This window comes from Rhinatrema bivittatum, chromosome 4 (genome assembly GCF_901001135.1).
Source record: "Rhinatrema bivittatum chromosome 4, aRhiBiv1.1, whole genome shotgun sequence".
In the NCBI taxonomy this organism is placed as follows: Eukaryota; Metazoa; Chordata; class Amphibia; order Gymnophiona; family Rhinatrematidae; genus Rhinatrema; species Rhinatrema bivittatum.
Genome location: NC_042618.1, coordinates 439,686,245 through 439,713,754, shown reverse-complemented (window position 1 = coordinate 439,713,754; position 27,510 = coordinate 439,686,245). Strand labels below are relative to the sequence as shown.

The 27,510-nt window shown below is 45.9% G+C and overlaps 1 protein-coding gene across 1 annotated transcript in view; it reads left to right on the top strand.

Moving 5' to 3' along the window:
- Window positions 1-27,510, top strand: part of CFAP54 (cilia and flagella associated protein 54) — a 1,106,494-nt gene that overhangs the window by 930,013 nt on the left and 148,971 nt on the right. The window contains exons 58-60 of the mRNA XM_029597529.1: window positions 11,796-11,951; window positions 23,401-23,509; window positions 24,106-24,226. Of these exons, the coding sequence (XP_029453389.1) occupies window positions 11,796-11,951; window positions 23,401-23,509; window positions 24,106-24,226 (386 nt within the window). The remainder of the gene's footprint in view (window positions 1-11,795; window positions 11,952-23,400; window positions 23,510-24,105; window positions 24,227-27,510) is intronic.

Here is a 27,510-nt window from a genome sequence, read left to right as displayed (position 1 = left end):
CTGGTACCATGGTTTGCTGGCTTAAAGTTGTGTTGCATCAACTGGCTCCCAGTCCAGACTAGGTTCGTCCATGAAGTTGGAGTTATTCAGTAATATTCAGTGGGCTGGCTGAGCCCAGGGGTTCAAGGATCTGCATAGCTTCCTGAGGCAGTTGCTGCTGCTGCTCCTTCTCCTCCTTGCTCACCTGGGTCTGGGTATCCATCAGCAAGGCCCTCTGCAAAAGGGCTGGTGCACTGCTGGTCCCTGGGGCTTGCTGGCTGGACCAGCAACTTCAAGGGCAAGAGCTGTGGAAACAAAGGAGACATAAGTACCAATGGCGAGAAGTATCCATTTTCCATTTGGCGTCAGAGGTGCACTTTGCATCTAAAGCATCATGAGTATCTTATACCAAATGATGTCTACAACTGTAGCAGCCTAGCCATTTACAGGTGAGGTGAACTTACCAGCTGCGGCTCATGTGGTGTCCAGCCGCTCAGCCATGCCCTAGAACACATCCAGTCCCAGCCATTGCACAAGGCGCTCCTCCATGTGTGTGAGGATGATGGTACAAGGGGCATCTCCTTTGGCCTGGCGTATGTATTTATTTCGATTGCAGCCTTTGCCTTCAACTGTTCCTTGATGTCTCAGTACCTGTGGGCCACCTGCTCCCACTGCATTGGTCACCACTGGGCCTGGAGATCACCTGTACAATAGTGTGTCATATCTGGCCCTTGGTTACCTTTTAGTTGCCAATGAGCATGGCATAATGCCCCAGGACCCCAGCAGATACTGTCTCGTTGTCCTGCACACTGAACTTGAGATGAGGGCATAATGCTGCCTGGCTGCCAGAAGGGGGTGCCAATTCTACTTCCAGAGAGGTGTCCTCCCTTTCCTCTCTCTCCCTCCCACTCCCCTCTTCTCTCCCTCCTGCCCTCTAAACTCCCTGCCCCTGCCCTCTAAACTCCCCCTCCTGCCCCTGCCCTGTAAACTCCCTTCACTTCTGCCCTCTCTATCCCTAGCCTGCCATCCTCCCTCCATCTTCGCCTGCCTATCCCCTCCCCCCTGCCACCTCCTCCTATCCCTTCCTTCCTGCCTATCTCTACTCCTGTCCCTACTTCTAGTCTCTTAGCACTCCTGCCCTCATCATCCCACCTCCTCTCCTCCCCCCTATTCTGCCTCCTCTTCCCCCACGCCTCTCACGCTCCATCCTCTCCACTGCTCACTCCTCCTCACCACCATCACTCCTCCTCACTCCTCCAAAAAAAAAAAAAAGACAGACAGATGTGAGAAACTAACAAATACTTTCACACACAGAAAAAGACAAAAGACAAAGGAACAGGGAAATAGATGAGAAACACAAAACAAAAGACACAGCACTCAGAAATCTGTACTTAAACTCCTACTCCAACCACTATCCAAGAACTCACCTCCTCTCCTCTCCCTCCTACGCCTGACACATCCTCAGAGAGATAGCTGCAGGAAGCCAGGATATATAAACTGGAAAAATAACGTGCCATGCACTAATCAATGCATGTCACGTAAAATGATGTGCAGCGCAATAACGCAACATACTTTGCGTTGCTTGCCTATGCAATGCAATAGACAGGAACTTAACCTAACCCTGCCCATTTTTATTTATTTTGGGCACTATTTCTGCTATATTTATAGCAATTTAATGAATCTAGGCCTTAGAGCGCACATTTCCTTTGCTTTCTGCCAAACTGGTCCAAAATGGAATATTGCAATCTGAAGGGAGACGCATTCTGTGGCTCTTAGCCAAGCACTATCACTGTAATGCCTGGGTTAAATGGGAGAGGAGGGGGCAGTTATGAAAAGAGGAAAAACACCAGTACACATTACTTCTAAGTCAAGTTCTAAGTAGCAGAATAAAACTGTTAGGCCCAACAATAACCTGTTACGGTATAATTTGGCTTAGTAGTGAACCCTCAATCGCGGCAAGAGGTGTCTCCACCCACAGGGAGGAGCCCTGTGGGGACTTGCCACGATAGGCTAGTTCCCAGCAGTAATGAACATAGAGAGAAAGAGGTATTTATTATACTGCAATGAGGAAATCTGTCCGTCGGACGGACAGTAAGGCTCAGTCCAGAGGAGAATATACCCAGCAGTGATATCCGGTAGCGGTATCTCCACGTACTTGCTGAAGAGTAGATCCGGTAGTGGTCTGCAGAGCGGGGTACGCCGAGAATCCACTCTGTAGATGGCAGGCTTGGAAGGTAGATCTGGTAGTGGTCTGCAGAGCGGGGTATGCCAAGAATCCACACTGTAGATGGCAGGCTTGGAAGGTAGATCCGGTAGTGTTCCACAGAGTGGGGTATGCCGAGAATCCACACTGTAGTAGACAAGCGAAGAAGGAGAGGCCGGCTGAGTAGTAGAGGTACTCATTCTGAAGAAGTGTAGACTGGAATGGAGAAGGCCCTCCGAGGAGCAGATGACTGAAATGTGGCAAGGCCCCCAAGGAGCGGGTACCTGAGGCGTTCGAGCAGGAACACTGGAACAACGAGTGCCTGCAATGTACAGGAATTCAGCAGGAAGGAAGTTCTTGCTAACTCGTAGGAAGGAAGATTCAGTGACGTCATGAGGAGGGGATGCCCCCGAGGTTCCCGCCATGACGTGCATAAGAGAGGGGATGCACGTGCGCGCATGCCCTAAGTTATCCCTGATTCAAAATGGCGAACGCAATCGCCCACGCCGTCCCGGGGACTCCAGGGAGGTCAGTGTGTAGAGGCGGAGGTGGCCATCCTTGCTAGAATCATAGGAGGGCGCAGCCATCTTTGACCGACGAGTGCAACAGTACTCTCCTTCTTAGGGCCCCTCCCAGGGGGTTTCGGCTCTTTGTTGAGGATATTGGTAGCAGGCTCCCAGCTATTTTCTTCTGGCCCATATCCTTCCCATGAAATTAAGTACTCCCAGTGCTTTCCTCTCTTACATACATCCAGGAAGTCGACTACTTGGTACCTAATGTCCTCTTCGGCAGTAAGAGGTAATGGGTCCAGAGTTTTAGCAGAAAGTATGAGAGGCTTCAAGAGAGACACATGGAAGGCATTATGTATCTTCATAGAGGAAGGCAATTTCAAGCTGGAGGTCAGAGGTCTTAGGCGACGAAGGACGGAGAAAGGACCGATGTATCATGGCGTAAATCGGACAGAAGGCAACTTGAGAAGAATGAATTTGTTACTGAGCCATACCTTATCTCCCGGTTGGAATTGTGGTGCCACTCTGTGATGAGCATCATAGATTCTTTTGGCCTGTTGTCCCGCCTTAAGCAGAAGGTCTTTGGTCTGTTTCCAAAGTTGCTGAAGTTCCTCTGCTGTAGCTTGAGCTGCAGGAGACGTTACCGACAAAGGTATAGGAAGTGGAGGCAATGGCTGATGGCCATACACCATTTGGAATGGAGATGATCCAGTAGCAGATGCAGGGTGAGAATTCAGGGCGAACTCAGCCCCAGGGAGCAATTCTGCCCAATCACTTTGCCTGGAGTTAACATATGAACAAATGAGTTGCTTGAGCATACAGTTCATTCTTTCCGTCTGACCATTTGATTGTAGATGGTATGCTGATGTCAAGTCTAAGGAGATGTCAAACGTTCGACAAAGTTCCCTCCAGAATTTGGTGGTGAATTGTACGCCTCTATCCGAAAGGATATGCTTGGGCATGCCGTGTAGACGGAAAATATGTTTTATAAATAGCTTGTGCACACACTGGGTGAAATAGAACTACTTTCTCTATCTATATATAACCACACCAATTTATAAGATAAAAGCATACAGTTTTATTATCTCAAATTTTTAAATATTTTAGGAAATGTGTCCCAAAATACAAACACTCGCACACACTCATTCACACTCTAAAAACATCCCATCAAATACAAGGCAATAGTCAGCCATATGGACAAAAAGGTCTATACAACAATATTTTTCATCATCTTAATACAATGTTATACACATGAATTCCCAGTGGTTACATCCACTTACAATCTATACCTGGCTTTCGCCCATTTTTACCTATTACCTCACTAAAACATAATTTTATAACAATGTACACCACTGTTGCATATCCTCAATTTGTCTTCATCCAGCTGACTTCCTTGTATTGATCTCTTCCCTTCAGGGCAACCGCCCTTCACATTGTTGTTAGCAACTATTCACTGTGGTCTGACCCCAACAAGCGGCCCCTGTTTCACATCTGTCTGCTTCCTCAGGGGGACTACAACCACTGAGAAAACAAACCTGAATTTTAGATACATCTAAAACTAATACCAAGGACACATTTACCACCAATAGTATATAATAAGCTTTTACCACAAACCATCTGTTATTCAACTTTTTCCCAGGCTGTCCATCAACTTCAAATCTACCATCAACTTTCTTCCACTTCTTCTAAAGACTGTATTCCTCATGACACAGAAAATGTCTTCACGGTTGCTATAAACCTAAATTATACCAAACACACATGCTAAAAACCATGCCTCATTATATGTGAAAACAGAAAACTATGCCTGATTCCTACACAAAACCTATCATTTACCAATTCAATAACTTCTCAAATAATGTTCCTCATGGACAACGATCATTTCCGAGTCCATCCAGCTCAAACTGATCCAAAAATGCCCAACTGCGTCACAGTCTCGCTGTGATTAATGGCATCTTTCCCTAAGCTTTTTAAAGCGATTTGTAAACGGCCACCGCCCTAACGCAGTGAGCCGCATGCCTCAACGTCCCCTTACTGTCTGTGGGACAGACAGTAAGGCTCAGTCCAGAGGAGAATATACTCAGCAGTGATATCCAGAAGCAGCCCGCAGAGTGGGAAGCGCTGGAACTTGCTCTCTCCAAGTACTTCCTATAGAGTAGATCCGGTAGTGGTCCGCAGAGTGGGGTACGCCGAGAATTCACACTGTAGATGGCAGGCTTGGAAGGTAGATCCGGTAGTGGTCCGCAGAGCGGGATATGCCGAAAATCCACACAGTAGATGGTAGGCCTGGAAGGTAGATCCGGTAGTGGTCCGCAGAGTGGGGTACGCCGAGAATCCACACTGTAGATGGCAGGCTTGGAAGGTAGATCCGGTAGTGTTCCGCAGAGCGGGGTACGCCGAGAATCCACACTGTAGTAGACAAGCGAAGAAGGAGAGGCAGGCTGAGTAGTAGAGGTACTCACTCTGAAGAAGTGTAGACTGGAATGGAGAAAGCTCTCCGAGGAGCGGATGACCGAAATGCGGCAAGGCCCCCGAGGAGCGGGTACCTAAGGCATTCGAGCAGGAACACTGGAACAACTAGCGCCTGCAATGTAGAGGAATTCAGCAGGAAGGAAGTCCTTGCTAACTCGTAGGAAGGAATATTCAGAGAGGTTAAATACACACAGGCGGGTGACATCATGCGGAGGGGACACCCTGAGGTTCCCGCCATGACGTGCATAAGAGAGGGGATGGTGCGCGCATGCGTGCCCTAGGTTATTCCTGATTCAAAATGGCGAACGCAATCGCCCATGCTGTCCCAGGGATGCCATGGAGGTCAGCGTATAGAGGCAGAGGTGGCCATCCTTGCTAGAATCGTAGGAGCTGGGAATATAGAGATGAGCAACAGAGAGTGCAGCCGTCTGCGACCGATAGGAGCATCACAACCCAAAGAAAATGTATTTCCTCTGCTCAAACAGCCTGCACCAGCTAATGAAAACTGATACTTCATATTATCAAGGACATTCGATTCTCAATGGACCAACAAAACAGAAACAAGACTGGTGGAAAAAATTTTGAAAGACCTCTTCTTTTGTTCAGTGCCCTTAATTTTATGAAACTCTGGTACAGATTATGTTTACTACTGCAGTATTCCATATTCATATATCCTCCTTTTCTCTATTTTAAAATTAATTTATTTTCATTAATTTTCTTTCTTTGCACTTAATTTTAAAATTAATTATTAAGCCAAAAAAAAAAAAAGACTGAAAGTGGTTCAAAATTGCATGCTTCCTGTTTGCAGAAATAAGTTCTGTGTTCTCAGAGACTGCCCCAGGCATCTTATTATAGACATTAACAGACATTAAGAACAGTTATTAGATTCAGAAAGTCTTTTATGTTTTCTGAAAGAACTGAGGACTGAGAAAATTAGCATACCTGAGAGAAAATAAAGGGAAATCTAATTAAAATGATATATTAATTAAAATGTGTACTTAATATGAATGCTGAGCCTTTAACATTGTTTTTGAAGATAAAGCCAGTTAGTTCTTACTGGGGCTTCATTTATTTCTCTGTGGACAAGCACAAGAAATAGCCACACAAGATGGGTGATGTCATTTAAAAGCACGGATTTGGGTGACTTTTCTCTCAAACCCAGTTCTACTTTCCTTATTTTTCTACTACAACATTCTAGTACGCTTCTGCTTCATACCACATCCAGCTGGCAGAGGCAGAGAATTCAGAATTTTAATGACATCATTACTGATACATATATATATATACGGAACCTTTATTCTAGTCATTATTTCTCTGCCTCCAGCTGGCACAAAAAGCCTTTGGTGATGTAGCAGACTTCTTCAGATTCCTGACCAGCAACTATGTCCTTAATTTAAAGTTATATTTTACCTTACAGACAAAGACTCTTGTTTACATCCCCTAGGAAGGGCTGGTGTAGAAGCCCTGAGCAGGATCTGACTCTTACAGCTCCCACCCCTCTCAGCAGAATAGCCTTCAAACTCACCCAAAGTTTCTTCTGAAAGTGTTGCATTTGGCGGTCTGCAGGACTCCCCGCAAACCACCACACTAGCCCTGAGTCACTGTCACTGATCCCCGATGTCACCTAAGATCTCTGGGGAAGACATGCGGCAGGTTACCACGCTCAGACAGCCTGATATGATGTGTGGCAGGAGGCCACCAGCTCCTCACAGGGCCGCATCTAGGGCGCACCCAACATGAAGCAACTTAAAGCACCTTCAGATGACATCACAAGCCTTGGCCTATAAAAGGTCCTTTCTCCCTGCAGTCCTTGCCTCGGCAATAGGTCTCCTACAGTCCTTGTAGTATGAGTTGCCTCAGTGTTCCTGGTCTTCATTCCTGTCTTCAGTTCCTGGTCTTCATTCCTGTCTTCAGTTCCTGCACCTTATTCTTCAATTCTTGTGGTCTTTGTCTTGTCCATCAGTTCCCGTAGTCAGTTTTCAGTTTCTTCAGTGTGCCTTGCCTCTTATGTTGCTTCTCACCTTCCTGCCCTGCCTATCCATCCCACCTTCCCTTGGATGGATACCTGTATTGACATTGGCTTGCTTCCTGGACCTCCCTTAACTTCCGCCTACCTCGGTTCTCTGCCTGCCTCCTGGACATTCCTGCTTGCTACCTGCCTCCAACCTCTGCTTGCCTCCTGGACATCTCTGTACAGCGCCTGTCAGTGACCTGATCCTGACTCTGACTTTATTTGTTCATCCCAACGTCTTCAATGGATCTTCTGACCATCAGCAGAGGCTCCCACCTAAGACCTGCTTGCTCCAGCACCCAAAGGCTCAACCTGAGGGGAATGAGGGCGGGTATAGGCAAAACTCTAGCTAGGCTTCTGCTTAGCAGACTGCACCATCTCCACCTTGGTCCAAGGGTCTAAGCCCACAACAGAAAGCAATGTCTCAATTCCACTTAAACCAATAAATAATAGTACCAATGTTCTTTCCAAAACCACATACGTCAACCGTCTTCAGACTTTACATACCTTACACTGCAGAAGACCCTCTTGTTCTACTTAGACAGAATTCAAACACTCAGGAAATCAACTCAACTTTTCATATCATATGACAAAACTAAAGCAGGTATAGCTTTCAAAAAACAAACATTATCAAGGTGAATGACTCAATGCATTTCTTATCATTATGAATCTATTGGTTTGAACATTCTAAAACCAATCAGAGCACATCAGGTATGAGCAATGGCATATATCAACTTGGCAAACCTCCAGGACATCTTTAGAGCTGCCACATGATCAATAATATACACTTTTACAAAGCATTATTGTCTGGATGAAGATATACAAAGGCAGTATTTTTGGATAAGTAGTGTTTGAGAACATTTTTAAATAATCGACACAAACTTCCCAAGATGCACTGGATGGGTTGCAGAAAAATGATGACATTGAAAAGCTATTATAATCCATCCTCAGCTGTGGAATCTCATCTTGTGTGGTTATTTGTGGTGCTTGGCCACAGAGAAAGCAAAATTGCTTACCTGTAACAGGTGTTTTCCATGGATGTCAAAACAAAGAGCCATATAGTCCTTCCTACCTCCCCAGAAAGATTACCAAACTTGGAAAGAGAATGAAGAGACTTGTGTGTAGTGACACTAGCACGGGAAGGATTGCACATGCTCAGAAAGAAAAGTAGAATTTTCTGAGCTTGAGAGAAAAATCAGTTGAATTGGCACCATCACATGATGTCACACAACTTATGTGGTTGTTTTCACGATTCATGGAGAACACCTGTTACAGGTAAGCAACTTTGCTGTATTTCAGTTTTGAACTGGCTTTCCTAAGAACGCAAGGGCACACAAGATAATATATTATCTCTCAATAAGGGAATCCTCTGATGATCTGAAAGCTTCAGCAAGCTCATATTTCAGTATTTATTGCTTTAAATAAGTTAGCTCAATGCCATTCATGGCTTTAAAGTAAGATACAGAATCTTAAACTTGGCCTGAAAAGAGGCTGGGAGCCAATGTAATTAAGAATTACATTATGTATTGTGAATGTTTATATGGAAATCTGCACTGTACTAGCTCATGGAAAATATGGAATATAAGTTAATTAATTAAATAAATATATAAGAATTGGATTTATATGCTATCTAAATTACAATTTTTTTATTTATAGAAATTTCTAGTTCTCTCTGTTTAGGGCAGATTACAACAGGGTAACTCAAAATAATAAAAACATCAAGCAATCACAAATATCTGGTCACAACATAATAGCTCCATCATGGTAAAGCAAATATCTATTAAAACATAATCAGGCAACATATGATCATATTTTAAATACAATAAAAAATATGGGCCGGATTTTAAGACGTAGGCACAGGCATACACTTGTGTGCACATGTTATAAAATCCGGGGTCGGAACTTTCCTTCTGCCCTCCCCACCTTCCCCTCCCTTCCCCTCCCTAACCCGCTCCCCAGCCCTACCTAAACCACCCCCCTATAACCTTTATTTGGCATAGGTTGCCCACACCAGCCGACGGCTAGCCTGCGATCCCGGGCACAGTGCCAAATGGCCGCTGTGCCTGGAGGCTCTGGCCAAACCCATGCCCCGCCCTGGGCTGCCCCGCCCATGGCCCACCCCTTTTTTCAAGCCCCGAGACATACGTGCGTCCCGGGGCTTTATGCGCGCCGCCGAGCCTTTTGAAAATAGGCCCGGCACGCGTAATCCCCCTACGCGTGTAAATCCTCCTGGGTTTTACACGCATAGGGCTTTTAAAATCTGCCCCATATTTCTTTCAAATCCAAAATTATTTGAGATGCTGCATTCAGTACTAAATGAAGCCTGTACAAGCTGTTATTTATTTATTTTACTTATTTTGACTTTAAATGAACTTTCAGATAGCTGAAGGCGATGTACAGAAAATTAAAGAAACAAATATTACAATTAAAATAAAAAAATGAAGGTTAAGTAATATAAAATAATAAATGATATAATATGATACCTTTTTATTGGACTAAATATATTTCTTGACTAATTTTCAGGTCTGAGTAGGCTAACATAGAAACCACACTACTTTATCCAATAAAAAATTTATTTATTTATTTAGAGTCTCTTCTATACCGATAGCCGTTTGCACATCGTATCGGTTTACATAAAACTAATAACTTTTGGGCATGGCCCTTACAAAGAACAATCGAAAGACAAGTAACCAAAAATATATAAGGGAGATAAGTGTGTTAAGATATAAATGTTTTAAGACCCAGAACTATATATGGGGGTATCTTAGGTATTTACAGTAACAAAAACTATAAATAATGCTGAGGAGCATAACAATGTATACGACAACTATAATACAATACAATGTACCAGGAGACAGCGTTCTTAAGGCGTTCTTAATCAGTTTCCATGGGAGTGGTATAAAGCCAGGGGTGGGGGCAAACGTAAGAGATGGTAATATGCAGGGGTCCAGGAGCACACAGCAGGGAGAGCAAAGATAAAAGGAAGGGAGAGCTATAGAGTCATTAAGGATTCATAGGGGATGGAGCAGAAAAAGGGGGGTGAAGCATAAGCGACTGAAAGGGGGGGTAGAGAGGATATAGGGTAGAATCGAGGTCAGTTGATTGGGGGAGAGTCAGAAGCATAACAGGTCAACTACTCTGTTGCCTGTTGTTAGGTATTTTTCATGGGGAGGGAGGGGAAAGGGGGTAGGCTTGATGGAACAACCAAGTTTTTAGTTTTTTTTTAAATTTAGGAGTAGAGGTCTCAGTGCATAGATCAAATGAAAAAATGACAAACACTGGATCAAATGAGATCAGATGCACAACACATACAATATGTAAACCAAAAAAAGAGAGTTACAATACTCGTGTAAAAAGCTTTGATCATTGCCCACTATCACTTTCCCTCAACACCACCAAATCAGGGATAGCTTATAAAGGCAATCTATCGGGCTGATACAGTAAAAGTCACGGGAGAATGCCCGCTCTCCTGGCACGCACACAGGCCACTCTCCTGTGCGCGCGATTCACTAAATTTTGGACAGGAGTGGCGGCTGTCAGCGGGTTTGACACCCGACGCTCAATTTTGCCGGCGTCGGTTCTCGAGCCCGCTGACAGCCACGGGTTCGGAAACTGGACACCAGCAAAATTGAGTGTCCGGTTTTCAACCTGCGAGCCGCGGGCCCATTTCAAATTTTTTTTTTTAATTTTTAACTTTTTTTTAACTTTGGGGTCCTCCGACTTAATATCACTAGTTTTTACTGCTTTTCTGTGCAGTTCCCCGGCGCCGGCAGAAATTAACACCTAACTTTGGGTAGGTACTAATTTCTTAAAGTAAAATGTGCGGCTTGGCTGCACATTTTACCTACTGTATCGCGTGGGAATACCTAATAGGGCCATCAACATGCATTTGCATGTTGCGGGCGCTATTAGGTTCGGGGGGGGGGGGTTTGGATGCACGTTTTGGACGCGCTATTGCCCCTTACTGAATAAGGGGTAAAGCTAGCGCGTCCAAAACGCGCGTCCAAATGCTCCGTCAGAGCGTACTGTACTGTATCGGCCTGTATGAGATTTGATTATATTACATGCAAGTAGATAAATAACTGTAATAACATGGTTTTAAATATTTAATTAGTACAAAAACATTTTCTTTGATATTTGCACTGGTTAGTAAATATTAGAAGCATTTTTTACTATGGACATAGGATTTTATGGACATAGGATTTTAAATACCTTACCAGAGAATATACCTTCAACCTGCTACAAAGAATAAGAAGCTTTATGGGTTCTATTGAGAGTTTAAACACCTGGGTTAAAAAAATGATATTAGAGGCTTTTTTATAATACTTATATGGATCCATGCATCAAAATTATAAAGCCTGATGCATGAGGCAATTAGGACTCTTGATTTTGCAAAAGGTAATGGTTAGACAATATTGTTAACTATATTTTATTTTATAATGATTTTGCTTATGCTTATATGGAAGATGTATTATTATTGTACACTATTTTGGGTGCTCCTTTTGGTCCAGGGAGGTGGTATAAAATGTTGTTTAAATAAATAAAATAAATAAGTAAATTACTCTTTGTGAAACTGTTTTCAGTTAAGCAGCCTATCAAGACTTGCATATATTTCTCAAACCAGGCAATACACTAGCACAACAAGTGGCCTGCACTTTCAAGGCACACGATTCACCTCAGTGGTTACCAGTTCTCGGACATTTTAACAATGCACTAGAACTTTGTAGAATATCATCATTGAATGAACTTGATGTGGAAGCAGAAGTGCTTTTTCAGATGGGTAAGGCAATCTCTAGTTGATTGGTCTCTTTTTTCAATCTGTCTTTCTTTCCATGATTATCAGTATCTGTATTGTACTCAATGTAATACTGTCTCTTTGTGAACTCACTATTATAACATCTGTGTTAAATATATGAATCAAAGGTTGTCAAAATAATTTTGTACTACATTTCATCTTGAAAGTTTTAATGCATGAGATATACTAAAGACTTTTTCCCATATTGTGTCTGGGGAAAAATGTTTAGTACATCAGGCCCACAGAGTCATTACAATGCAAGTTTTTTTTATCATTTATTTTACATATTCTTTATAGATTCTGCACTGCAGTCTTCCTTACACCTTCCTTCTGTACTGCTTGATAGCTTGTTGGGATTGTGTGGGTGATTGAGTATGGCATAATGCCTTGAATATAGACAGATTATTTGGTGGACTCAGGCTGGGAAGGACACGGTGATAAGAATATAAAATGTGCCATGATGTATCAGATTAAGATCCATTGAGCCCAGCAACTTGTCTCTGATAGTGGTCATTACGAGTCTCAAATATCTGTCAAATTCCAGAGTAGATCCATTTCTCATTACTAACTCCCAGGGATAAACATAGAAATGATGGCAGAAGAAGACCAAACAGTCCATCCAGTCTGCCCAGCAAGCTTTCATACTTATTTTTTTTTCATACTTTTCTGTTACTCTTGTCCCTTTAAATAATTTTTTTTGTTCTATTTCCCTTCCACCCCCGCCATCATAGATAGCAGTGCTGGAGCTGCATCTATGTGAAGTATCCAGCTAATTGGTTTGAGGTAGTAACCGCCGTAACAAGCAAGCTACACCCATGCTTGTTTACCCAGCCTGTGCAATTCAGTCCTTGTTGGTAGATGTCTGAATATAAAATATCTTTTCTCACAGGACAAGCAGGATGGTAGTCCTCACATATGGGTGACATCATCAGGATGGAGCCTAATCACGGAAAACTTCTGTCAAAGTTTCCAGAACTTTGACTGGCCCCTTCTGGGCATGCCCAGCCTGGTACTAACCCTGCAGTCAGCAGGGGCCCCCCTTCAGTCTTCTTTTTTCCGTGCAGTAGTAGCCTCGCGGTAAAGGAGCTCTGAAGAGATTCCTGACAGGAATTTTACTCACGGAATTACTAAAAGTTATTTGCCCCACATGGGTTCCCCCTCTAACTTTCTTAAGTCCGTGGTACTCCGGTATGTTTTTAACCGTTTTTCGGCGATTACCGTCGAGTTTCGTCCGTGCGACCTACTGACCCTCGACTGAACCGCGGCTCGATTTTTACCATGGCCACAGCGTCAGGGTTCCGTTGGTGCCCGGACTGTACCCGCACCATTTCTATCACAGACCCGCATAAAGTCTGTGTAATGTGCCTAGGATGTGAGCACGATGTACTTATCTGCACCAAATGTGCCTTAATGACTCCGAAGGGTCGTAAGGCTAGAATGGAGAAGATGGAACTTCTCTTCCGTGATCAAACCCCAACTCTGTCCATTGCATCGACGTCGTTGGAACTGGCACCATCAACTTCGCGCCAGCATCGTCCACCGACCGGTGACCGAATGCCATCGACGACTTCTCGCCTCCGATAATTCCTCCAATTCCTTCGGAGCCAAGGCCGGGTCCTTCAGGTCTTCAACCACCCTGTCCCCCTCTAGTCCCTAGAGGTGCAGGTGCTGACCCTTATGACACCTGGGGTGATGACACCTCAACAGACACCGATGATTTGCCCTCACCATCTTCACCCACTGAGAGTAGGAAGCGTTCTCCCCCAGAGGACCTCTCCTTTATAAATTTTGTGAAGGAAATGTCTGAATTGGTCCCTTTCCAGTTGCAGACTGAACAAGATGATAGGCACCAGATGATGGAATTACTCCAATTCCTGGATGCCCCCAAGGTAATCACCTCTATTCCCATCCATCAGGTCCTTCTTGATCTTCTTAAGAAGAACTGGGAACATCCTGGATCAATTGCTCTAATACATAGAAAAGCTGACACCACCTATTTGGTGCAATCAGCCCCAGGTTTTCAAAAATCTCAACTTGATCACCACTCAGTTGTGATAGAGTCTGCACAACAAAGGGCAAAGAGGTCAAAACCTCACTCATCTGTTCCTCCTGGAAAGGAACAGAAGTTTCTTGACAACATCGGTCGCCGAGTATTTCAAGAGGCCATGCTCATTTCCCGAATAGCAGCCTACCAACTTTATATGACCCAATATAACAGGGTCATCTTTAAGCAGATACAGGACTTCTTGGACTCCCTGCCTCAGCAATTTCAAGAACAATTACAAACCCTAGTTAGTAAGGGTTTTGAGGCAGGCAAGCATGAGATTCGAACATCTTATGACATTTTTGACACTTCCACAAGAGTGTCTGCAGCTGCCATTTCAGCAAGGCCTGGCTCAAGTCTTCTGACCTTCGCCCAGAAATTCAAGACCGATTATCCGACCTGCCTTGCTTTGGAGATAATCTGTTTGGCGAGCAGATTCAATGGACGGTAGCAGAATTAAAAGACCATCATGAGACCCTAAGACAGCTCTCTTTGATGCCTTCTGACTTCTCCTCAAAACAGCCTTTTAGAAAGGATTCTAAGAAGTCATTCTTCCACCCGAAGAAGACTTACCCACCACCATCCAGATCCCGTGCCACGAGACCCTATCAAAAACCACAGTCTCGTCAAGCCCGAAAACAAAAACCACAAGCAGCTCCTCAACCAGGACCTGCTTCAGGTTTTTGACTTTCATTTAGAGAGCAGCAGCCAAATTCCTCTCTCCCACATACCAGTAGGGGGTTGATTGTGCCACTTCCATAACAGATGGCACTCAATCACCTCCAACCAATGGGTATTAGCAATCATTGTTCAGGATTACCATCTGAACTTTCTCGCTCTACCACCGGATTCCCCACCTCTGCAGACGTGGACAACATCTGATCACTCCATTCTTCTGGATCAAGAGGTCTCCCTCCTTCTCCAGTCAAGAGCAATAGAACCCGTTCCTTTTTCCCAGCAAGGCCTAGGGTTCTACTCCCAGTACTTCCTAATCCCCAAAAGATCGGGAGGCGTCCATCCTATTCTAGACTTACGGGCTCTGAACAAGTACCTTCAATGAGAAAAGTTCAAGATGGTCACCTTGGGATCGCTTCTACCTCTTCTATAAAGAGGAGACTGGCTCTGCTCTCTCGACTTCCAGGACGCATACACCCACATTGCGATAACTCCAGTGCATCGCAAGTACCTGAGGTTTCTAGTAGGCCCCCAGTACTATCAATATCGAGTGCTCCCGTTCGGTCTAGCATCTGCACTACGAGTCTTTACCAAATGCCTCGTAGTTGTCGCAGCCTTTCTCAAAACCCAGGGTGTCCACGTCTACCCCTACCTAGACGATTGGTTTATCAGGGCTCCCACTCAGCAAGTTGCTCTGTCGTCCCTCAATCTAACCTTACATACTCTAATTTCGCTAGGATTTCTCATCAATTACGAAAAATCCTATTTAGTCCCATCTCAAACCTTATCATTCATTGGGGCAGACTTGGACACCTTACAGGCAAAGGCTTTCCTACCTCGACAACGGGCACTGACTCTTGCATCCCTTGCTCACCAGCTGCAGTCTCAGCGCTCCGTGACTGCATGCCAATTTCTCGTATTCCTGGGACACATGGCATCCTCAATCCATGTCACACCAATGGCCCACTTGGCCATGAGACTCATGCACTGGACTCTGAGGTCTCAATGGACTCAAGCTATTCAGCCTCTATCGGCCCTTGTCCAAGTCACCGACTCACTCCGTCTGTCCCTTGCCTGGTGGAAGAATCAGACCAATCTCCTCCACGGATTGCCCTTCCAGGTTCCAAATCCTCAAATTATTCTCACCACCGACGCTTCCAACCTCGGGTGGGGGGGGGGGGGGGAGAGCCCATGTAGCCGATCTGCAGACACAAGGCTCTTGGTCTCCAGAGGAAGCCAAACACCAGATAAATTTCCTGGAACTTTGAGCAATCAGATATGCTCTCAGGGCATTTCAGGATTGCCTCTCAAATCAAGTCATCCTGATTCAGATGGACAACCAGGTGGCCATGTGGAACATCAACAAACAGGGAGGCACAGGCTCCTTCATTCTGTGTCAGGAAGCTGCGCAGATTTGGGCGGAAGCTCTCTCCCATTCAATGTACCTCAGAGCCACCTGGTTGGCAGGAGTGGACAATGTCCTAGCAGACAAGCTGAGTCATGTGTTTCAACCGCACGAGTGGTCCCTCAACCCCTCGGTAGCGGACTTCATCTTTCAACATTGAGGATATCCTCAGATAGACCTCTTTGCGTCTCCACAGAACCGCAAAGTGGAGAACTACTGCTTTCTCATTCGCAGTAATCTCTCTCAACCCAGAGACACATTCTCCCTCTCTTGGGCAAACTGCCTGCTCTACGCATTCCCTCCACTCCCTCTTCTCTCGAAGACTCTCATGAAGTTACGTCAGGACAAGGGAACCATGATCCTAATAGCGCCTCACTGGCCACGCCAAGTGTGGTTTCCAATACTTCAGGACCTCTCCATCCGCAGGCACTTTCCCTTGGGAAAGGACCCGCTTCTGATCACTCAAAACGACGGGTGCCTACGACATCCCAATCTTCAAGCCTTGTCCCTGACAGCATAGATGTTGAAAGGTTAATCCTTCAGCCACTTAATCTTTCTGAGCCAGTTTCCCATGTCCTGATTGCTTCACAGAAGTCTTACACGAGAAAAGCTTACTCTTATAAGTGGAAAAGGTTCGCGTCATGGTGCTCTTCTCAGTCCCTTGACCCCTTTTCCTGTCCAATCCCAAAATTTTGGGATTATCTCTGGCATCTATCGGAGTCAGGTCTCAAGACTTTCTCCATTAGAATGCATATCAGTGCAGTAGCCGCCTTCCATAAAGGTGTCAGGAATGTTTCTATATCAGTACACCCCCTGGTAACACGTTTCTTGAAGGGCTTGCCTCACATCAAGCCTCCACTACGTCCTCCAGCCCCTTCTTGGGACCTTGATCTAGTTCTGGGTCGGCTCATGAAACCACCTTTCGAGCCTCTCCACTCCTGTGACCTTAGATATCTCACATGGAAAGTGATTTTCCTTTTGGCTATCACTTGGCTATCACTTGGCTATCACTTGGCTTGGCTATCACTTCAGTGAATTGTAGACTCTAGTTACCTACCCGCCTTACACTAAACTTCTGCAGGACCGGGCGGTACTCCGCACTCACCAGAAATTCTTACCTAAGGTAGTTTCAGATTTTCATCTTAATCAATCCATCATACTACCTACCTTTTTTCCCAGGTCCCATGCCAAACCAGGAGAACAGGCTCTGCATACACTTGACTGTAAACGGTCTCTAGTGTTTTACCTAGACCATACAGCTTCCCACAGAGAAAACACTCAATTGTTTGTCTCTTTCCACCCTAACAAGTTAAGGAAGCCTGTGGGTAAGCAAACTCACTCCTCCTGGTTGGCGGACTGCATAACCTTCTGCTATCAGCAAGCGCGCATTCCATTCCAAGACCGTGTTAAAGCACACTCTGTGAGGGCCATGGCAACTTCAGTAGCACACCTACGATCGGTGCTGCTTCCTGACATTTGTAGGGCTGCCACTTGGGAGTTCTCTCCACACCTATTCAGCCCCCTATTGCTTGGACAAAGCCGGAAGACAAGATTCCATCTTCGGCCAGTCTGTCCTTCGTAACCTCTTTACAACATGACATTCCAACATCCTTCCGCCTGTCCGGTGGGGTTCAGGATGCCCTCGTTCAAATTCTACCCCGGTTGTTGTGCCTGTTGCACACCTTTGGGTACATTAGGTGCATGTTCGGACATCCTCAGCTCGGTACTCACCCATATGTGAGGACTACCATCCTGCTTGTCCTGTGAGAAAGCAAATGTTGCTTACCTGTAACAGGTGTTCTCACAGGACAGCAGGATGTTAGTCCTCTCGAAACCCACCTGCCACCCCGCGGTGTTGGGTTCGTAACGTTTTGTTATTTTATTTTTCGGCACTGCCTGTAGCTTTCAAATAAGACTGAAGGGGAACCCCTGCTGGCTGCAGGGTTAGTGCCATGCTGGGTATGCCTAGTTGGGGCCAGTCAAAGTTCTGGAAACTTTTACAGATTTTTTCCATGATTGGGCTCCATCCTGATGATGTCACCCATATGTGAGGACTAACATCCTGCTGTCCTGTGAGAACACCTGTTACAGGTAAGCAACATTTGCTTTCTTCATTCCCCCTGCGTTTGAAGCAGAGAGCTATGCTAGATATGCATTGAAAGTGAAGTATCAGGCATTTCTGGTTTTGGGGTAGTAACCGCCGTAACAAGCAAGCTACTCCCCTGCTTTTATGTGGATGCAAATCCTTTTTTCCACATTTCCTCTTGCCGTTGAAGCATAGAGCAATGTTGCAGTCGCATTAACCGTGTGTATGTTTATTGAATAAGGATATTCATCTCCAGGTAGTAGCCATCACTTTCCCAAGTCTACCTGGCAAATAATGGTTTGTGACCTTTTCCTCCAGGAACTTATTGAAACCATTTTAAATCCAACTATGCTAGATACTTTAGTGCTTTGGCCACATCCTCTGGCAACAAATTCTATAACTTGATTGTATGTTGTGAAAAAATACTTCCTCCAGTCTTCTAAATGTTAGTTTCATAGAATCTTCTCTAGTCTTAGTACTATTTGAGAGGATAAATAACCGTTCCCTATTTACGTGTTCCACCCTACTCATGAATTTATAAACCTTGATCATATCCCCTCTCAGTTGTCTGTTCTTTAAGCTAAAGAGCCCTAACCTGTGTTTAGCCTTTCTTCATAGGGGAGGCGTTCCATTACCTTTATCATTTTTGTTACCCTTCTCTGTACCTTCTCTAGTTTTAATATACCGGTATCTTTTTTTTTTTTTTTAGAATGGGCAACATAACTGCACACAGAACTCAAGGTGTGGCTGCACCTTTAATGCAAACAGAGGCACTATGATATTCTCCATTTTATTTTTCACTCCTTTCTAAATAATTCCTAATATTCTGTTTACTTTTTTGCCCATTGTTGCATGCTAAGCTTAGGATTTGTCACAGGTCGGGCAGGCTGGACTGCGTTTCCCCCAGCAGGAGTAGGACTAAACTCTGGGACAAGGCCAGACTGGGTTTTCTGCGCATACAGCCACTTCCCCCTTAGGTTGAACCCTTGGGTTCTGGTGGCCAGCAGGACTTAGCTGGAACACAGCAAAGGTGACAGGCTGGTACTGAGAAGCTGGATACAGGCAGAGACTGGATACAAGTGCTGGAACCAGGGGCAAGGCAGACTGGGCTAGAGGCAAGGCAGGCTGGACTGGAATGAAGGCAGGCAGACTGGAGACAGGGCTGACTGGAGACAAGGCCTGGGCAACAAGGACTGGACAGGACAGGACAAAGACTTGGACAGGACAAAGACTGGAAGAGGACAGCACAAGGACTGGACCACAGAGCAGAGCTAGAATCACCAATGCACGGAACAAGGAACAAGGAGCACAGACTAGGAGGCCTAAGCAGGCCACAATGTAGGGCAAAGCACACTAGGCAGCACAAAGGCCCCAAGACAAGGCAAAGTGGCCTAGGAGGCCATAGGACAGGGCTGGAAGGCCGAGAAGGCCACAAGACAAGGCAGGTAGGCCAAGAAGGCCTCAGAGCAAGGCAGGAAGGCCTGGAAGGCCATAGAACAAGGTAGGAAGGCCTGGGAGTCAATAGAGCAAGGTAGGAAGACCTGGAAGACCACAGAGTAAGGCAGGTAGGCCAGGTCAAGGAGTCGAGATGACTCAATGAAGAGGCACTGATTTCTAGGCCTTGCTGAGTCATAGGATCAACAAGACGGTGGCAAGAGCATGTGAAAATGTGCCTCTGTGAGGACCTCTGCAAGTGGGGGAGGCTACCTAGCAGGCAGAATCGTGACAAGATTTCAATGTATTGTGCACAATGAAATCGATATTGAAAAGACAAACCCTGAGATTTGACTTTCCTATCCCTCTCACGAGTGCCGCTGTGCCGGGGGATTGTGCGCCGGCAGGGTGCCAGCGCGCGCAACTTGCTTCTGCTCAAAAGCAGGAGCAAAAGATAGGACAAGGAATTTGGGGGAGATTTAGGATAGGGATGGGGGAGGGCAGGATAGGGGAAGGGGAAGGTGTTATCTTTTCTGCTAGGAGTTAGCAATCTGTTAGAATTGCTCCCCCAGAGGGGAGGGGCTAGCAATATACTCAGCTCTTAAAGTGTGAGAGATGAGCATTCCAATGTGAAATGGTGAATCCTTGGGCCGATGGCAGATGACAGCGCCCTCAGGAGGATATCATGAGAGGGACCACCGACTAGGCTGGAGTATGGAGACAGACACAGATAGTTCTTTATTAGACAGGTAGTAGAACCACCAGAGGTGGCAGTAATGAGCTGATGTGCCCAGCAGGGCTGAAGTCCCTCAGATCCTGGAACTGCTATCTCCGGGTTTGCTAAGCTGTAGAGAGAGACTCATAGATAGTGAGTAGACAGGGAATGCTAGATACAAAGCCAGAAGTAGATGATACACTCACTTAGATTAATAAGAAGGTTCAGTAGCAGGAGAGAGTTAGGCCCTCGAGGAGCGAGTACCTGGTTCCAGGGACAGCTCTGAGAGAGGAATGGTAACTCACAGTTATCTATCTCTATAATGGTTCCTAGGCAATAGAGAATAATTAGTACATTCAGGAACAAGAGCCTCTAGGCGAGTACTGGTTCCTGTATGCAAACTGAAATAAGAACTCTCAATATCTGTATATGAAATAGCTTCTGAAATAGAAGAGAGTCTTCGGAGGGTTTTAGGAACATGGGCCCTCGAGGAGCGAGTACCGGTTCCTATCTGCAATCTGTAATAATAACTCACGATCTCCGTTCCTGCGATACCGTCTTAGATAGAAGAGAATCTTCAGAGTTCTAGGAACATGGGCCCTCGAGGAGCGAGTACCAGTTCCTATATGCAACTGGAATAGAAACTGGAATAGAAACGTCTGCGATCGCTTCCAGGCAATAGGGAGTCTTCTGAGCGTTCAGGGACATAGGCCCTCGAGGAGCGAGTACCGGATCCCGTCTTAGCAATCTGAAAACTAGAGGAGAGAGCGAGGCCCCCGAGGAGCGGGTACCCCAAGTAAGTCCAAGGAGGCAGAGTAGCTTGGACGAATCCTTGGTAACTCAATTTGTACGCGTAAGCAAAGGCCTTATATGTTGGAAGCGGATGACATCACTTCGGGGGGAGGCCCCCGAAGTTCATGCCCTTGCTGATACAAACTTCGGAGCGCGCACACGCGCCCTATGTCATCATGAACATGGCGGATACGCAGCGTCAGGCCAGCCCGGGGACTCTGGCAAGAAACGGCGAGGAGAAGCCATGGCAGCAACTGTCCATCAGACTCGAAGGGAGTCACCTCAGAGGTGAAGACGTGGAGCGAGGGCAAGAGCAGGCATGAACGCAACAGAAGGGAGGTTAGGCTAGGGGGTTGGGAAGTTCCCTCCCAGTCCGCATCTTAATTTGAGCTGATTGGGAGGGAACTGGGGAAGGCCCCGATGCGTCACTGCACGTATTTGCAAATCTCTACCCCCACTTGTGCGCCGACCCGGCATGTTATAAAATCGCGCGTCCATGTGTAGGCGCCGGGTAGCGCGTGCACATGGACGCATGAGCGTAACTTCTGAAAATCTACCCCATGAGAACAGAAGAAGTGGATCAAGCCTGGAGCAGACACTACAAGCAGCATGTGAGGAGAAACTGGAGAAGAGCTGCAATACACAAAAACCTCAGTCTGCAGCTGTTTTTCCAGGACTTGGGAATCACTCAGCTAAGGGCAGAATGAGGATGCATAAGCCATGGAGCTAATGTTGCACTTGTGGTGGATCCTTGGCCTGAGATGGGGTTGAAGCTACCCGAAGAGCAAGCCCCAAGGGTCCCTACCGTTGGGAGGTAGAGCAAGCCAGGAGGCGGAGGCCAACTGGAGCTTCGCCAATACCAGCCTTCGTTCCCCACAGATTGAGCCCTTGGGTGCTGGGGCTGGCTGGTCTTAGGCGGGCCTTCATCAGATGAATCCCGGTGGATGTTCGGAGTAGGCAGCCAGGGACCAGCAGAGGTATCGGAGGGACCTAGACAGGTCCGGACGAGGCAGGAGTCCAGAGGCCCGGGCGGCAAGGTCGGACAGAGTGCAAGGATAGGTGATGCCCAGGCAGTATAAGGCCAAAGCCTAAGAAGGCCAAGTCCGAAGAGATACCAGAGGCGAGGTCAGGAACAGGCTGAAGTCGGGGCAGGCGGCAGTGCTAGGCAAGGTACAGCAAAGCAAGGGTCAAAGCCAGTAATCAGTCCAAGGCAGAGGCTAGGTAGTAACCAGGAACGGAGTCAGGAACAGGAACCAGGAACAAAGTCAGGAACGGGCAACAGAGCACACGACTAGCGTGGAGACCTGTTGCCAAAGCAAGGAGTGAGTAGTGGGCCCTGCCTTAAATAGCGGGGCCCGATGATGACATCATCTGGGTGCCACGGGTTAGTTTCCTGCCGCAACCCCTTTAAAGGCCGACGGGGCACGCAACAGCTGAGACTTATAGGGGGAGGGATCAAAGAAAGCGCTGGGGTCAGAAAGAGATGAAGGGGAAGAATGCTGGGATAATCTCTGGAGGGGGGACAATTGATAATAATGGGAAGGAGAAAAAGAAAATGTGGATTAGTTGGGGGGGGGCGGTGGAAGAGAGAAAGTTGATACATATTATTAAATTCCTTCCTCCCTCTGTTAATCAACAGCAATCACCGGGTGACCACAAATTAAAAAAGTTCCCAGGTATGACAATGATGGGGAGCAAGGTTTTGGAGATCTGAAGAAAAGGGTAGATGGCAATTAAAGGATCTTTGTGTGTGAAAAATCAGTGCTGGAAGGAGGGGTTCACGGATAAGAGATCTTTTGTTTTTGTTTTTAAATATCATTTGCAAGGAGAAAGGGGCTAGGGTTGTTGTCTATCCTCCCCCCTAACCTTTTTCTAATTATGGGGAAGAGAAGGGGATCACAGGGATTTGTCAGGTCTCCCCCGCCAACTTCTTTTTATTAGATTGGGGTAGAGGATTGCAGGTGGTAGGGGCAAGGCACCACACTTCTAATCTTTATTGTTAGACAGCTAGCACTTGTGGAACTTGAATCTAGCCTGGCTAGATTTAGGATGATTTTCAGCTGAAAACCTAGCTGATTAGGTTCAGCTGAAAATTTTGGCCAAATGAATAGTCTAACAGTACAGCCTAGTATATGCAAACTTGGAGTAACACATTTATACTATTTATTTACACACATTGCAATAAAGCACAATACCGCATTGTGTAAAGGAATCGTTATTTCAATACAGCATTACTTATTTGTTACCTAAGAAGAGAAAAACTGTTACTTAAAAATTTTTCAGGCAAAGTGGAACGCCAGATTATAGTAGCAGATCACCTTCAAACTTTGCAAGCTGCTGAGAACATCTTGAATGCTATAAAAATCAGCTGGAAAAATGATCAAAACTTTGGGTAAGGAATTGAGAATGCAAACAGATTCTCCCCTAGATTTATCAAAATGCTATATTTATAGCAGAAATAGCACCTGCAATAAAAAAGGAGGGCGAGAGAGAGAGAGAGAACCTCTGTAGAGACCAATATGTCACTTTAAGTATTTATACCACTGTAATAGGGAGTACTTTTCACTCGGTGTGGGGATTTGGGGGTGGAGTAGGTTTGGGGGAGCAGTTATACATACCTAATAGGAGGTACAAACAGCAAAGTTCCAGAAGGAGCCTTGGTGCATGACTCCCAGCCAAGGTTTGTCACTGCAGTGATTGAGCTAAAGTTGGGAGGAGTTTTAAAATGGGAAAGCATTATTATCATCTTATTTCATATCTTTTAAAACTTTTCTGGTGTAAAAATGTCAAACTAAGTACACTGCACATGCCCAAGTTCATTAATATTATTGTACAATATATTTTCATGTGGACTGATTAACTTTAATCATGTCTTATCCTGCTTTGCTTCAGTTTTTAAGTAAATTATGCTCTGTCTTAATAAACAACTGTGCTTCTGGTTAGAGTGTGGTATACAGTAGTCACTGACATTCTTTTTTTTATTTGTAGACTTATCAGGAAGTCATACCTGGAAATAGCATTGTTATATTTTCATCTGGCCTGTTTAGATACAAAAAAGAAAACAAAGGTGGATTTACCAAAATCGCCAATCACAGATGCAGAGAAAACGGTAAATCTCTGAATATTTACTGGACGATACAATGGATTTTATGCAGTTCCTCCAGTATTAGTAGAGATTGATTGTTAATTAATATTATTAACTAAAATTATTACTAATTTCAACTACAAATTGCTTAAGTTGAAAGGAAGCTCAGTGACTATTGCTTTTCAAACTCATTTTTAAAAATGAGATAGAAACTGAGCTGTAAGGGATCTGGCTGAGTTAGCTGGATCGACTTATATGGTATTTAACTTGAACCAGATACTCAGCATTGTAGGTTTCTCACTGATACTACTCAGCTAGCAGAAAGTTAGCCTGATAAGTTTATTCAGCTAAACTTAGCCAGATAACTGTATTCCACCTTGGAACACCCCTGGATTACTCCCCTGGATTACCCCTCCCCCAAGTTATCCAGCTAAGTACTTAGTACATAGCCGGATAACTCGGGCCGGTGTTACTGGTAAGATTTTTGAAACCTTGGGTTTTGTCCAGCTAAGGCTAAAGGCTGGACAAATCCTTTTCAATATAGACCTCTTTATGTTTAATAGCAAATAAAAGTTTGTTGTGTCCGTCGGTTCCCGACGCCCTCTCTCCGCCCTCCTTACCTCTTTGGCGCCTCCCTCTTCGTCTGTGGGAATATTGGCTGCCACAGCGTTCTTCTGCCGAAATCCTCTAGCGTCACCGGACTGGCTGGACGCTGCTAACTGCCATGTTTCATGGAGGCCTAAGGGTGCGGCGCAGCCCCGACAGAAGTACCGGCAATGGCGCGAACCTCAGGGGCGTCCCCCTAAGATGACGTCACCCGCGACGCATATTTAAGGTCTGAGAAATTGCTAACAGATTGAGTTAGCAAGGATAAGGATTCGTTCTATCTACGCTACTCTGCCTCCTCGGACTAATCAGGGGTACCCGCTCCTCGGGGGCCTCACTCTCTCTCTTACTTTGTAGATTGCAGTCTGGAACCGGTACTCGCTTCTCGAGGGCCCTTGTTCCCGGACTTCTTCGAATTCACTTCTGCCTGGAAGTCATCGCTGCCTACTACATCTGTGAGTTACCATCGCTCTCTCAAAGCTTTCCCTGGAACCAGGTACTCACTCCTCGAGAGCCTATACATTCCAGCTCCTGGGCTTCTATGAGACATTGTGTGAGTGTTACCATCTGGTTCGGTACAAGAACTCTGCATACCCTGCCTACTCACTATATTTCAGTTTCTCTACAGCTCAGCCTTCAGGGATCGCTGTTCCAGTGTCTGAGGGACTACAGCCCAGCCGGGCATTCCATCTCACTACTGCCATCTCTGGTGGTTCAGTATACTGTCTAATAAAAGAACTAGTGTGTGTCTGTCTCCATAGTCTGAGCCTGATCGGTGGTCCCTCTCAGGATCTTCCCCCCCCCCCCCCCCCCCCAGAGTGTAGTCATCTGCCATTGGTCCAAGGATCTACCCACAACTCTCCTAAATAACACCAGAAAACAATAAAGTCAGACAATCTAAGTATCAAAATGTAAATTTGCAAATAGTTATATGTATACTGATCCATTAGCAGCTTAGGATAAAATACCCAGAGTTCTGTAATAAAGAAATCTTGTATCTGGATTTAGAAATGAAGAAATATATTTTTGTAGATTGAACTCAGAGAGGGTAACTTTCAAAACCGTTGGTGTGTGCCCATGTGGGTGCATGATAATTTACTATTCCCTATACGTACCTGGATCAGTCCAGACAGTGGGTTATATCCCCCGACCAGCAGATGGAGTCAGAACAGAGTTTGAGAGCGTCAGCATATAGAGTAGTGCACCCTCTGCTGGAGCTCAGTATTCTTCTGACTCCAGCAGATGTGAGTGGGGGGATCCACTAGCTCCCCCAGATTGACAGGGTTTCTTCATTTTTGGTTATTTCTTTCTTTATACCAGGACAAGCAGGATGCTAGTCCTCACATATGGGTGACATCGGTAATGGAGCCCTATGTACGGAAAAACTTCTTTAAAAGTTTCCATGAAACTTTTGACTGGCACCAGAGTGCCTACTGAGCATGCCCAGCATGCCATGATATTCCCTACCACGGGGGTCTCCCTTCAGTCTTCTTTTTTCCGTGAAGCACTTAGCATCGCGGTATAATTGGAGTCCTGAGGTGAATTCACCACCTTAAAAAAGTTAATCTTTTTCGGAAAAAAATTAGTCCCACCGCAAGGGTTTCCCTTCGACAACACCACGGTAACTTTTTTTCCCTTCGGTTTCCGGCCGGTACCGAGATTTTTTGGTCATCGCCGTCGACGGCTGTCCGGCAACATGGCCTCCGGGTTCAAAAAATGCCCGAACTGTGCGCGGAATATGTCGATAACCAACCCGCACTTGGAATGTGTTCTTTGCCTAGGCAAAGATCACAACATAAAATCGTGTAATTTATGTGCGGAGATGACCTCAAAAGGCCGTCGTCTCCGAGCTGAGAAAATGGAGCAATTGTTTAATATACAATTGCTTCCGAAGGCATCGACTTCCGTTCAGTCATCGCCATCAGGATCCGTCCGTCAGGTCCTTTTGAAGAAAAGTCGTCCGGAGGCGGGAGACGCTTCAATGCCTTCCCCGTCTATATCGTCGAAGGCATCCACTTCTGGGAGTGAAAAACAGAAGGAAAAACATCGACACCGGCATCGACGACGCCAAGCTCCGATGACCGAAGACCCATCGACAGGTACGGCCTCACCCGCAAAAATACCTCGGACGAGTGCGGAGGCTTCGAGGCCTACTGATCCAGGGCGATCCCCACCGATATCGGTGCCGGGTTCCGTGCCCCCTTAGGGCTCTGAGGGGGTATCGGCATCGCCATCACCGCCTCCCTCCATAGCTGCTCTGGTATCACCAGCTATGAGAGTGGAACTTGACTCATACATACGTCAAGCGGTGCACCAGGCTCTGCGCGATGCGATTCCGCCACAGCCACCGACACTTCCATCGATGCCGATTCCGATGCCGGGAGAACCATCACACTTGAAGCCGCCGGCACCGACAATGCCACGGGAACCGGTGCCACCGGTGCCACTGATGCCACGGGAACCGGTGCCACCGATGACTACACCGATGCCAGTGGAGGATGTCTCGATGCTCCATCCTTTCATCACTAAATTGGACACTCTGCTGGACATCCTTTCAAATAAAACACCAGAAGAGCCTATTCCAGGCCCCTCTGGAGTACCAAGACCTCCAAGGCCTCATTCTCCTCTATTACCAGCACGGCCTAAAGCACCATCCATAATACCAGTCACTCCTCACACTCCACAAGAGGTGGCTACTGACA